The sequence below is a fragment of the Eschscholzia californica genome, unplaced genomic scaffold, assembly GCF_041429995.1.
Source record: "Eschscholzia californica isolate CP2 unplaced genomic scaffold, dmEscCali1.0.p SCAF_1, whole genome shotgun sequence".
NCBI classification, from domain to species: domain Eukaryota; kingdom Viridiplantae; phylum Streptophyta; class Magnoliopsida; order Ranunculales; family Papaveraceae; genus Eschscholzia; species Eschscholzia californica.
In genome coordinates, this window is record NW_028238198.1 from 58464141 (window position 1) to 58478625 (window position 14485).

Below are 14485 nucleotides of genomic sequence, written 5' to 3' on the forward strand. Positions count from 1 at the left end.
TCGTGAACTCTCCTAGTGAATGGTAACCTGATATGTTTGTCATTATTCCTGTAGACGGTAAAAAGTCTACGGCTCAGAAAGTCCAACAGTCAACAGGTTGATAGTCAGAAGTTTTGTCGGGTCGGTTCGAATGCTGCGGGCACCGCCTACGTGTCGAAATAACCTACAAACTAAAAGAGAGAAAAAGATAGTGAAGCCTCTGGGACACCGCAATGGTTCCGGCCTAAGAGGTATGTGACGGTCAAGTCAGATACCTGGTCAAATAAGATAAAGAAAGTCAAGATTAACAATAAAGAGGTAACCTTTCGTCGGAGTACTTACGTTCTTCGGCTCGTAGAGTAGTCGGAAGAGATCCCTATAGAAACGATGTATTCACTGCATATTCGAGAATAATAAGGGTGAAGAGGATGACGATAATAGTATCGTGGCGATAAACTCATGGTCGTAAATGAGTCTTGCAATAAGGTTCTGGTCGTAAACATACCAAGCAGTAAGTTCCTGGTCGTAGAATTGGGAATGGTGATCGTAAAAAGATGGTGTTGGTGCGTCTATCTCTTTACTGCTAGATATCAGACTGTCAAGCTTTTGTCTCCCCACTTCTAATACGATAAGTCAGAGAATTTGGGAGAGTGGGAAGCTCTTGCGAGAGGATCAACAAAGGATAAGTGAGAAGAGAGAAGATGGAGTAGGCTAGACTGTTAGAGTATTGTTGTCCAACGTTGGATGATCTGTTCGTAGGTAGTCCTTGATGATGCACAAAGTGTCCAGACGTTGACTAACGTCTGAAGAGTCAAGATCAGACCTGAAGTCCATCGGGTCAACCCGGCTTAAGGCAGCAGGTCAGCTGAACCCTTGACGACCCGTCACGTACTCCCTTAACTAGGAGGTCGGCTAGAGGAAACCAGCGCTGTAACGCCCTTGGCATGAGCAGATCAGCCCTGGGGTCTCTAGAGGAATGATGGGGGTCCACGTAGGTTCGGTCGATGCCTTACACCCAGAACTAGGAAGGCAAAGCGCACCAGCAATCTACCGACTTAATCCCAGAATCTCCTCGGAGAGCTCAGTCGGTTACAGATCTTTAAGTGTTTAAGCAAGTGTGGACTTCACGCGTCCAAGGGAGGAAACTTCTCCCCAAAGATCTATCACATTGGCAGGATATCTATGAAAGGTCCTTGAACTTAGGAACTTTCATCTATCCTGAATACGAGATAAACACAAAGGGCAACATTCCATCCACGACGATCACCACCGCCTCTTTAAGCCTACAAAATACCCCTAAGTCGTCCTTCAAAGGACACGATCTCAAAACCCTAGAAGATCACAGTTAACTCCGAGTTCTCACAACTCGCCCCCAAAAGGATCAATCAATATCCCTTTTTTTACTGCAAAGAGCACCCTGACTGGCTTGGGTGTCGGAGCGGTTTTCGAACCCTTTCCAGGTTTTCCCCCCTTTGGGCACTGACAAACATGAGCAATAAGCAGGAGCAAGGAACAAGGAGCAGGAGCAAAGAAAAAGGAGCGGAAGCAAGGAGCGAGGAGCAGAAGAAGAGGAACAGAGAACTAGAGCTAGAAGCAGGAACACTCTATGGGATCTAACTTAACATAACCGAACATTCAACTTAACGAAGGCTGGCATGCATCAACTCCCTGTTTCATGCTGATCTAATGGGAAGCCATTTTTGACATCAGCATTTGGCGCTAGAAGGAGGGCATCTCTCCAGCAAAATCATCAGTTCGGTAACCCGAACCCACTTCATTACTTTTTCAATACTAACCGTTTCTTCAAGACCCTCAGGTAAAATATGTCCTCAGAGGAGCACACTCCACGCGGATCCCAGCACCAGATACCCGACGCAGTTTAGCTCATGGCTAAATTGAACAACTTAAGGCCGACTGCGAACAAGGGAACGAAGAGGTAAAGCGATTACAAGAAAGCCTCCGTAAGGCCGAAACAATCAAGAAAAGCACAGCAACGGAGGAAAGAAAGGAAGCAATCAGAATGCACGCCCGAAGACTTTTCTCGCCAGGTAATGCATTCTCGACGGGAACTCTGGAATTACAGCCTGATGATGTGGCACGAAAATGTCACATTTGGAGCGCCTAATGTAGACTAATTAGCCCTTTTCTAGTGTTATGAATAAAATTTTATGTCTTTTCATGTTAGGTACCAATCTTGGAGTTAAACATGTAATTTGGAATAAAGACAGCTGAAAGAACGCAAAGGATAGGCCTCTACTCCCTAAATATAAACTCATTTTCAAAAAAAATCCTTGAAAAAGGTCAATCACACCGAGTTTCATACAAAGAAAATAACACAAAACAAGCGAATTATCACTATCATTTCATGTGCCGAAAACGACAGACAAAGATTTCAAGCAACTTAAATGACAAGTATAGTCAATGACGAGTCCGACGATGAAAACGGTGTTCAATTCGGAGTTCGGACGGGGAAGATATGAAAGAAAGAAGCTAAGGTTTTATTTGAAGGCACTCTCCTTTGTTTCTAATTTGAAATCAAAGTCAAGCCCAAAGACAGTCCAAAGGCCCACAAAGAAAAAAAAAAAAAAAAAAAAGGAGTAGAGATTTTATGGGCACCCTCTCTTTTATGGATCCAAGTCAAGTCTGAGTCAAAGTCTTGACCTAGGGTTTTAGTAGTAAAGGGTTACTATTCATCATCTTCTTCTTCTTCAAAGAATCAAGAACCAAGCAACCAAGCAAGAGAGAAAAAAAGAGGCAAGAAGGAAGATAGAGAACGAGGAGGCTAAGAGTTTAGGGTTCTTATTCTTGAAATTTAGGAGAGAAAAAAAGAGGCAAGAAGGAAGATAGAGAACGAGGAGGCTAAGAGTTTAGGGTTCTTATTCTTGAAATTTAGGGTTTTGGAAAGAGAGAGAAAAAAAGAGAAGGTGAAGGGGGACTGGCGAAGCTAGGCCGACCAACACTAAGGCCGGCCAAATCTTGGCCGAAGCAGCAGCTTGGGTACGGGAAAGCTTCCACGGGAAGCTGCAGCAGGAACAGCGGGAGCTGCTGCTGTCCGGAGCACGGGGCGCGACTGCAGACGTCGGGACAGCAAGCTCGAGCTCCCGTGGACGCGACCAAGGGACATCCGGCTCGGACAGCAGCATTTTTGGACAGAACTTGTTTTGCCGGATTTTTAGGGTTCCGGCAACCTTCTTGATCCGAAACCATGGGGCTTTTACTTCTCATGTCCTTGGTTAGCTTCTCATGTGATTTGATTTGATTTTGGACAAGAAATTTCTAGAGGGAGAAAGCTAGGGTTAGCTTTAATGGAGTTTGTGTTCTAAATGGAGAAGATGATGGTGGTCGCTATGGGAAACCCATAAAATTGCTAAGGGCAGATCAGCTGCAACTAAAAACTCATATTTTCCGACGATCTTAGCCTCGAACCACATCGAAAAAGGAGGATTCTCTCATCATTTTCTTTCCCTTTCTTATTCAATTACCATGTTTAGCTAACTTTAGTGTGTCGATTATATGAGATGAAATGTGATGAATTCGTGATTATATTTAATATGATTTGATGTTTTGATTATAAATTGATGTTCATTTATTTCGATTATCGTTTTGATCGTATTTTCATGTGTCTTATCAAACAGTTCGCATAGTTAATAGGCGAAACGAGGTATTCGATTTCGATCGTAGTCTAAGTCATATTTTCATGTGTATTGTCATGCACTTCACATAGTTAGGCGACTAGACAACACTTTCGTTGACTCGGGATCAACCGATTTAGACATTTGTTTAACTAAGTATGATCTCCGGATATACGTAGTACTTAGAGACATCTACTTTAGGAGTCGAACATCGATTATACCTTGGAACATTAGATCGGACTATACATAGTAATAGGTTTGTCATATCGAATTCCCGGTTCGACACCTCGCTCACTTATTTGTTGCCTCCCGACTCTTGTTCCTCCAACTCTTCTCTCGAATCTCTCTTGCCCATTTACTTAGATTGTTTAGTAGTTTTATTTGTTCTCATTATTCCCTCTTAAATCAATCTTTAAAACCCCCATTTACCTTTGCCCTTTCCGTTTTTGTCTAAGTTAGCTAGTACTAAAACCGACGGAGAAGACCTTTCGACATCCCAAGTACCTTCCTATCCTTGGATCGATCCCGGCTTTGCCGAATTACTATTTTATACCTCCGCTTGGGTGTGCAACCTTTTCGGGTGCATCAAGTTTTTGGCCCCGCTGTCGGGGATATGTTTAGTAGTTTGGATACCGTTTGTTTTTTGTAGTTTCTTAATTTCATTTTTTTAGGACCGTTTTATAGAAAAGAGCCAAAAGTGACATAAAGTCGAAGGAAAAGGAAGGAATCCAGTTTACTTGTACTACAACTACTACCAGTTTGCGTGCACATCTACAACTACTCCTAGTTTACACGTCCTCCCACAACGGCTACCGGTTCCCGTGTATCCCTATAACTACTACGAGTGGGTGCATACGTCTACTACAAGTTCACATGCATACGGGAAGTTACGTACAAGCACTAATATGGAAGAACATGCTGATCGGTAAGACAAACGTAAAATAGCAAGTTCATACGTCGAAAACAGATCGAAGGATCGAAATTTCAAAAAATGGAAAAATGACTTACTTGTTGAGAATTGGTATGAAGATCACAAAGAACGCGAAGAACAGGTGAAAACCGCTTCTAGAAATCCTGAGCTCTAAAATCTCACAACAATGAACTTCAAAGGCCTAAGGCCCCCTTTTATAGGGCTCCCAAACCCTGATCAAAGGGCCACGTTGACTCACAGGTCACATCGCCACATGGCAAGATCCTGATGATCCATGACATAAGCGCCACCTGGGCGTCCACATGGCACAACTCTGCCAAGTCACCAAATTCGTTCACCCCGAAAAAGAGCTTCCGGCGTCAGAGCTCGACAAGAGCGGACTCTCCACGCATTACCCGTCCACGAGACATAGGGTGTCAAACCCCCACGCCACAGGACGGCAAAGGAAAGGCTTCGCTGAATGAATCCCCGCACTGCCCAGGTAGCGTGAAAGGGGTCTCCACGCTGCCCAGGCAGCATGAAAATGGTCTCCACGCTGCCCAGGCAGCGTGGGGACGACCCTCGAGTCGCCTCGATTCAAACGAACCTTCAACGTTGTCCGACAACGCGAGGGACATCTCGGAACCTGCCCGACGACGGGGAAGGTCTCCCGGACTTCTCCTCCCAAGTAGGGCTGCAACATTGTTATCTGGGTTTACACACCTAACACAGAAATTATCTGACCAACGAGACCGCTCTCGTTCCCTCTTCCACATCTACTCTCCAAGGAAATAGAGCATTTACTTAGAGAGTGGGGGACAAACTATGTTGACCAAAAACTACACCTGGGCCCTCCGACGGTCAAATGTCCATTGAGACGTCAAGCCCAACTCGGCTCGCTTGTCCTTGTTTGGGCCCAGCCCAGAAGTCTCTTAATAGGCCCTCGTCGACTAGACCCTAAAACTCGTGTCAAAGCCCAATCACGTGCAAAGAGTTTCCACATGCACAAAACTCCACACGCCCGAATCTCCTCACATCTGGCGCTCGACACGTCTATATCTCCACGCACCACGTGTAAGAGATTACTTAATGAAGAGATCCTCTACATGTCAAATATACCCATAATGACAAAGATCTCAGACTTAGTCAACGTAACTCCAGCAACGAATATCCCCCCATTGATGAAAGGCATAACATGGTAACGTCTCACATAAATATGAGACCATGTACATGCACACTGAGAGTCATTACCAGAGAACATGCACAACCGTTGTGCATGTACAACTCGTGCACACGTCACCACATCCCAGGTATCTGGCCATGCATTTACTCTGTAACGGTCAAGCCTTTACTCTCCCCAACGGATCACTCCTCAAGCCTATATAAAGAGGAGCACTTTCATTTCTCAGGGCATCGAAAGCAGAGCAAAGCAACTCATACTACTTCTTCTTCTCCACTCGCTCTCTGTTCTTCGACTGTCCTTGAGACATTTTGCATACAAGTTCACCTGGTTCAGGTCGTCAACACTACTAGACGCCTCAAGGGTGTTAAAGCTTATCCTTGCTCGACGCTTCCTGTTCGACGCTTCCTGCTCGACGCTTGCTTGCTCGACGCTTCCTGTTCGACGCTTCCTGCTCGGCGCTTCCTGCTCAACGCTTCCAGACGTCTTCGAGGAGATCACAACCTTCTTGCTCGACGCTACTGGTAACATCTACTCTCATACTTCTGATCATTTCACTCCCGTAGATTCGAACTCCGGTCATTCTATCAGCCTAGCCACTCTCCGATTATACATCAACGGTTATACCCTCGGCTTTTCATTTATTATTCATTGTAATACTTTGCTGACTTGACCGTCGGAGGGCCCTTGCCAGGCACCATCCCGGTGTCCCCTAAGTCTTCACGAGTTTGTTCGTGTTTGTTCACTTTCTTTTGCAGGTTTCTTCTAGACATTGTTGGTGCCCATCAATCAAGAATTCGACATTTGGAATTCCAGAAGACGTTCACGCTTTTGACCTTCTGACTTCCGACCCGTAGACTTCTCACCGTCTACAGTTTGGCGCCCACCGTGGGGCCTCAGCAACTAACAACGAAGACAATCAGCCAAATGGAAGAGAACATGACATCTGCTCCTCTTGACGTTTCTGCTCAACTTGCTGCACTTACAGCTCAATTACGAGAGAACTCTGAACGCTTCAAAGCGTTGGAAGAAGAGAACCTGTTGGTTAGAGCAGAGAACCAGTTACTCCAGGAAAAAATTACTGAACTTTCTATGACGACTCCAGGAGGTTCCAGAATTCATACCTCGAGAAATGCCAGACCAGTTCCTAGAAGTACAGAAGGAGCAGGCCCCTCGAGTCAAGAAATTCCTGTAACGGTTGGAGGATCAACTTCTATCCCTACCGCTACTCCTATCACACCATTACGTGTCTCCCAGCACACGCATCAAACTCTTCCAACTACTACACCCTTTTACTCTTCTCTCCCATATACTTTACCTACTATGTATCCTATAACAAATGGATCAACTCAAGTTAATGTATCTTCTGATTCGCTTCCGTTTACGTTTACAGGTACTCTTCTAGAACAGGCAATGGCAAAGAAATTGGCAGAGATGGAAGCATTGATTACACGTATTCCAGGAATGCCCACTCCTTTCAAAAAGAGTCTTCCTCACAGCTACGCTGACTCGCCCTTTGTCGACGCTATCGCGTTGGTGGATGATGTGACACGAAAATGTCACATTTGGAGAGCCTAACTTAGACTAATTAGTCATTTTCGAGTGTTATCAATAATATTTTATGTGTTTTTCATGTTAGGTACTTATTTTGGAGTTAAGCGTGTGATTCGGAATAAAAGGAGCGAATTATCACTATCATTTCATGTGCCGAAAATGAGAGAAAAAGACTTCAAGCATATCAAATGACAAGTATAGTCAATGACGAGTCCGACGGTGAAAACGGTATTCAATTCGGAGTTCGGACGGGGAAGATATGAAAGAAAGAAGTTCAAGGGTATTCTAGTCCATTGTGAGAATTTGAAGATGTAGAGACAAGGATGGAGGCACTCTCTTGGTTTTTAAATCAAAGCCCAAGAGCCCAAGGAAGAATGACAAGGAAGAATTATATGGGCACCCTCTCTTTATGGATCCAAGTCAACAAAGTCTAAAGAAATTGACTAAGTCTTGACCTAGGGTTTGAGTAGTAAACACAAGTTGGAGTTTACTATTCATCATCTTCAACCTTGGAAAGAACGAACAACTTGGCAGAGAGAGAGAGGCTAAAGGGGCTAGGGTTTGTGAGTGTTCTTGAGCTAGAGAGTGTGAGCTAGAGAGAGAGCAAGAGGAAGAAGGAGTAGCCGGCCTTGCTTGGCCGACACAACAAGAGCTCGAGCAGCACCATGGAAGCTGCTCTCGGGATGGCCATGGGAAGCACGCACCAGCAGCAAGATCGGCGCATCCCTAAGCACGGAACCCCAGCAGCTATCGGGCGTGCACAGGAGCACCTTCTGGGACGCATCAGCAGGAGCTTCAGGCTGCATTCACGGGAGCTGTTGCTGCTCACGGGAGCACCAAGACGGATGCGACCAGCAGCTTCCTTCTCATGCACGGGAAGCTTCCAACACGACTGCAGCTCGGAACGGCCAGATGCTTAGGGTTGTGGCCAGATTTCCACAAGCTTTGCCGGATTTTTTATGAGTTTTTCGGCCACTTTCTTGGCCGGATATCTTAGGGCTTTTACTCCCCATCATCTTGGCTAGCTACCCATGTGGTTTGATTTGACTTTGGGTTACAAATTTCTAGAGAGAGAAAGCTAGGGTTAGCTTTAATGGAGGTTGTGTTTTAAATGGAGAAGATGATGGTGGTCGCTATGGGGAACCCAGAATTTGCGAAGGGGAGATCAGCTGAACCTTAAAGATTCATATTTCCGACAATCTTAGCCTCGAACCACATCGAAAAAGGGGGATTCTCTCATCATTTTCTTTCCATTTCTTATTCAATCACCATGTTAGCTAACTTTAGTGTGTCGATTATATGAGATGAAATGTGATGAATTCGTGATTATGTTTAATATGATTTGATGTTTTGATTATAAATTGATGTTCATTTATTTCGATTATCGTTTCGATCGTATTTTCATGTGTCTTGTCAAGCACTTCGCATAGTTAATAGACGAAACGAAGTATTCGATATCGATCGTAGTCTAAGTCATAATTTCATGTGTCTTGTCATGCACTTCACATAGTTAGGCGACTAGACGACACTTTCGATGACTCGGGATTAACCGATTTAGACGTTTATTTGACTAAGTATGATCTCCGGATATACGTAGTACTTAAAGACATCTACTTTAGGAGTCGAATGTCGATTGTACCTCGACACATTAAATCGGACTACACATAGTCGTAGGTTTATCATTATGGATTCCCGGACTTCGACACCTCTCTCACTTATTTGTTACCCGAATCGAGTCTTGTTGCCTCCCGACTCTTGTTCCTTCGACTCTTCTCTCGAATCTCTATCGCCCGTTTACTTTTATTGTTTAGTTTAGCTTATTTTACTTGTTTGCTTAATTCTCTTATCACCTTATTCGATCAAAACCCCCCGTTTATCTTTGTTCTTCTCCTTTTTAGTCTAAGTTAGTTTGTAATATCTAGACCGAGGGATAAGACCCTTCGATATCCAAACTACCTTCCTATCCTTGGATCGATCCCGGCTTTGCCGGATTACTACTTGATACCTCCGCTTCGGTGTGCAACCTTTTCGGGTGCATCAGTGGAGATGCCAAAGAAGTTTTCTTTCCTGAACATGAAGATGTATGATGGTACATCTGACCCAGATGACCACATTGCCTCTTACAAACAGAGGATGTTCACAGCAGCTATTCCAAGAGACCTGCGTGAAGCCTGCATGTGCAAAAGTTTTGGGTCTAGTTCATCGGACCAGCATTGCAGTGGTACACAAACCTCCCAAATAACTCGATTGCATCATTTGCCCAGTTGACGGACACCTTTGTCAAACAATTCGCCAGCAGCAAAAAGTTGGAAAAACTTTCTAGTGACTTGTACCGAGTCCACCAAAGAAGAGGAGAACCACTACGTGACTATGTGGGAAGATTTAACAGGGAGAAAGTATCTATCCCTTATTGTAACCAGGAAACTGTTGTAGACGCCTTTAGAAAAGGTCTTCTACCAGATGGAGAGCTTTACAAAGAACTCACAAAGTTCAACTGCACTACAATGGAAGACGTATTAGCAATGGTGTGGGTAGAAATTCGTCGGGAAGAAGACGAAGCCCACCGAAACAGGTCATACTCGTATGAAGGAAAAAACAGTGATCGACGCTCTAGACAGTCCGACAGAAGGACCGATCGTCGACATGCAGAACCATATCCAACATCCAGAGGACCCTTGTCCCGGGAGAACAGGAAACCATTCAGCACCCCCTCTGGGCGTCCCAGTGATAAAAATCAAGCGCATGTTCGCTCCAAAATTCCATAATACAATCTCAACATTGAACCTGTCGAAGTAATCGCTGTAATGAAAGGAATGGGCAATGTAGTAAGATGGCCCGCCAAGACAAAAACTCCTAGTGATAAGAGAGACAACACCAAGTGGTGTGAGTTCCACGCTGACCACGGGCACATGACCGGTGATTGCATAGCCCTTCGACTAGAAGTAGCTGAACTCTTGAAGAGAGGTCACCTCACTGACCTATTGACAGATAAAGGGAAAAACACTATAGCCCAAAGAGATGTTCATCCAAAGGAACCAGAGGAACCAACTCCAACAAAAACATGTTTGGTTATCACAGGAGGATCAGAAGTAAGCGGAGTCAGTCATTCAGCCGCCAAAAGAAGTGCTCGTATCGCTGCCAACCCAACTGCTCACTCATCTAAAGCCTCTTCATGTGCCTTCACTGATCAAGTTCTTTGCTTCCCTGACAATGAAGCATCAGGGCTCATCAACCCTCATCATGACGCTCTCGTTATCTCACTCACTATCTCGAATGTCTTTGTTAAAAGAATACTTGTTGATAATGGTTCATCTACTAACGTGTTGTTTTTACATGCATTGCGAGGAGTGGGACTGGAAGAAACGAGTATATGTCGCCGACCCACCATTCTCATCGGTTTCAGTGGCGAGCAAAAGTACACGCTCGGCGAAATTTCTTTACCTGTTTTTGTAGGTGGAATCAACATGAGTACAACCTTCGTAGTACTCGACAGTCCCTCTGCCTACAACATCATACTTGGACGTCCTTGGATCCACAACATGAGGGCGGTACCATCAACCTTCCACCAAGTTATAAGGTTCCCTACTCCGTGGGGGGTACGTGAAGTCAAAGGCGAACAGAGCACGTCTCAAAACTGCTACAAAAACACCTTGAAGATGCCCAAAGCTCCCTTATAACAATTACAAATAGAACAACTACTCCATAGTGACCCAGGCAAGCCAACTATGGAGGAGTTGGATGAAGTACAGATTCACTCAGAGCTAACAGATTATAAAATACAGATCGGTTCAAGACTGAATCCTACGCTCAGAGAAAAGCTAGTAGAATTCCTCACGCTTCACCATGACTGCTTCGCATGGTCACACGCTGACATGACAGGTATTGATCCGCAAGTTATCGTTCATAAATTATAGGTTGATCCGAGCTTCCCTCCGGTGAAGCAAAAGAGGAGAAAGTTTGCTCCAGAAAGGAACAAAGTAATCAACGAAGAAGTTCAAAAGTTGATCGACATCGGCTCAGTTCGTGAGGTCCACTATCCCGACTGGCTTGCTAATGTAGTAGTGGTAAAAAAGAAGAATGGCAATTGGAGACTGTGTATCGATTTTACCGACCTCAACAAGGCGTGTCCAAAAGACTCCTTTCCATTACCACATATTGACATGCTAGTCGACGCTACATCTGGACACGAACTCCTTAGTTTCATGGATGCCTTCTCCGGGTACAATCAGATCTTGATGCATCCTGATGATCAAGAGAAAATTGCCTTTGTGACAGAACGCAGGAGCCACTTACCAGAGGCTCGTCAACCGAATGTTCGCTGAAATGATAGGGAATACGATGGAAGTGTATATAGACGACATGTTGGTTAAGTCATTGGAAGCGGAACAACATCTCGATCACCTTCGCCAAGCCTTCGACGTCCTCAAAAGGTATAACATGAAACTAAACCCTGCTAAATGTTCATTTGGTGTTTCCTCAGGAAAATTCTTAGGTTACATGGTGACACAAAGAGGAATCGAAGCCAACCCAGAACAGATACAAGCAGTCATAAACATTCCATCTCCCACTTGCATAAAAGACGTGCAGAATTTAGCAGGGAGAGTCGCCGCACTCAGTCGCTTCATATCGAAATCTTCTGAAAAGTGCTACCTTTTCTTCGCCACCCTACGCAAGTCAAAAAACTTTGAGTGGACGCCAGCATGCGAAGATGTACTTCAACAACTCAAAGCGTACCTGACCTCACCACCTCTACTCTCAAAACCCAAAGAAGGTGAGAAACTTTACATTTATTTGGCAGTCGCGGAGACAGCAGTAAGCACTGTGCTGGTACGAGAAGAAGATAAAAAACAACTTCCAGTCTACTACGTGAGCAAATCACTTCTAGACGCAGAGACCCGATACAGCCGGTTAGAAAAGCTTTCCCTTGCACTGGTTACTGCTGCTCGTAAACTCAGACCTTATTTCCAGTGTCATTCAATAGTGGTCGTTACGACATTTCCTCTAAAGAATGTTCTCCACAAACCTGAACTTTCTGGACGTCTCACCAAGTGGGCAGTGGAGCTGAGTGAGTATGACATTTCATACCAACCAAGGACCGCCATCAAATCACAGGTATTAGCTGATTTCCTTGTTGATTTTTCACCTAACATACTAATACAGGCAGAGAAAGAGTTGTTGTGCTTAACCGACAAAAGCGAACAGAAGTGGAACCTATCAGTAGATGGTTCAAGCAACATGAACGGTATAGGGTTGGGGATAGCTCTGACTTCTCCTGAAGGATATCTAATACAACAAGCTATCCGTTGTGCATTCAAAGCAACAAACAATGAAGCTGAATACGAGGCACTTATAGCTGGGCTTACACTTGCAAAAGAAATGGGAATCCAGAGATTAGACGTTAAGTCAGACTCCCAACTCATTGTCAACCAGGGAACTTATCAAGCACGTGACGCCAAGATGACTGCATACCTTGCTCACGTAAAAGAGTTACAAACGTCCTTCAAAGAAATGAACATAACACAGATACCTCGTCTAGAGAATGGACACGCTGATGCGCTCGCTAACCTCGGTTCTTCAATTTAAACAAAGGTAACTCAAAATATTCCTCTAGTTTTGCTCGAGTGGCCAGCAGTATGGAAAAATCCTACTTCAGAGGTAGCCGCTACGGATCAAATCGATAGTTGGATGAATCCCTTGATTCGATACTTGGAAAATGATGAATTACCAGAAGACAAAGGAGAAGCGAGAAAGATTCGTGCTAAGGCTGCCCGATACACCATCCTAGATGGACAACTACTCAAGAGGTCATACATACTCAGGACCTTATCTCAAGTGTATCACCCCACAAGAAGCTAGGTACGTCCTCACTGAATTACATGCAGGAGAATGTGGGAATCATTCCGGAGGACGCAGTTTAACAACTAGAGTACTCCCTGCCGGGTACTATTGGCCAACTATGAGGTCAGATTTCATTGACTTCGTAAAGAAGTGTGATAGTTGTCAGCGCTCCGCACCCACATCTCATCTCCCCCCAAAACGTCTCAACTCAATACTATCTCCTTGGCCATTCATGAAATGGGGGATGGACATAGTAGGAAAACTTCCTACAGCACCTGGACAACGGGTGTACATGTTAGCTGTGACGGACTACTTCACCAAATGGATTGAAGAAGAAGCATTCCACCAAGTTCGAGATAGAGAGGTAAAAAGTTTTATTTGGAAGAATGTCATTTGCAGGTTTGGCGTTCCAAAAGAAATTGTGACCGACAACTGTTCGCAATTCATTAGTTTCGACTTTCAAGATTTTTGCAAAGAATGGGGGATCAAACTAAACTTCTCAACTCCGAGATACCCCCAAGCTAATGGACAAGCCGAATCTTCAAACAAAACAATCATGAATACAATAAAGAAAAGACTGAAGAAGGCCAAAGGGGCCTGGGCAGATGAACTACCTGGAGTCCTGTGGGCATACAGAACAACTATGCGAACTCCAACAGGAGAAACCCCTTTCTCTCTCGCTTACGGCTCAGAAGCCGTCATACCAGCAGAAGCAAGTCTTCCGTCTACTCGTTCCCAATGGACGGAAGAAGAAAGCAATTGGCAACAACTTAACCACAATCTTGACATGCTCGATGAAATTCGTGATATGGCAGCCATTAGAAATGCAGCTTACCAGGAGAAAGTGGCACGTCATTACAACAGAAACATACGAACTCGAACGTTTAAGGTAGGAGATTGGGTACTTCGAAAAGTGTTCCAAAACACCAAAGAAAGCGGTGCTGGAAAACTTGCACCCACTTGAGAAGGCCCGTATCAGATCACTAAAGTGATAGGACAAGGCGCGTATAAAATTCAAGCACAAGATGGACGTGACATAAACAACAGTTGGAATGCCGTGCATCTCAAACTGTATCATTTCTAAACTCTATTGTTACTTCTTTGTTTTCTCTCCTGCTTGTACATGTACTGACTTAGGCATCGGAGAGTTGGTGGGATTTCCACCGACTATAGCCCCTCAACGGAAATTGTGCAGGTAGAAACATCTTCACACCAGTACACGTTTCACGCTCACAAAAACATGTCGAGAGGAAATGGGAAGTAGTTTCCGCACTTTAAACCCAAATATTTCATCTTTCGCTTCTCTTTTAGTACTTGACTAACTTGAGCGTAGGAGGGTCAATGGCTATGCCATTGACCACTTGTTTCTTCCCCCACAGGAAATCAAGGGCA

The 14485-nt window shown here is 44.5% G+C and overlaps 1 protein-coding gene across 1 annotated transcript; it reads left to right on the plus strand.

Moving 5' to 3' along the window:
- Positions 1–13649: 13649 nt before the first annotated feature.
- On the plus strand, positions 13650–14057 carry LOC147567839 (uncharacterized). The gene has a single exon (XM_086658586.1). It carries the CDS (start codon positions 13650–13652, stop codon positions 14055–14057), a length of 408 nt encoding a protein of 135 aa, XP_086514712.1.
- The last annotated feature ends 428 nt before the right edge of the window (positions 14058–14485 follow it).

Excerpts from the sequence above, each read along its gene's own strand:
- LOC147567839 (XM_086658586.1), top strand. The coding sequence starts at position 13,650 with ATGAATACAATAAAGAAAAGACTGAAGAAGGCCAAAGGGGCCTGGGCA.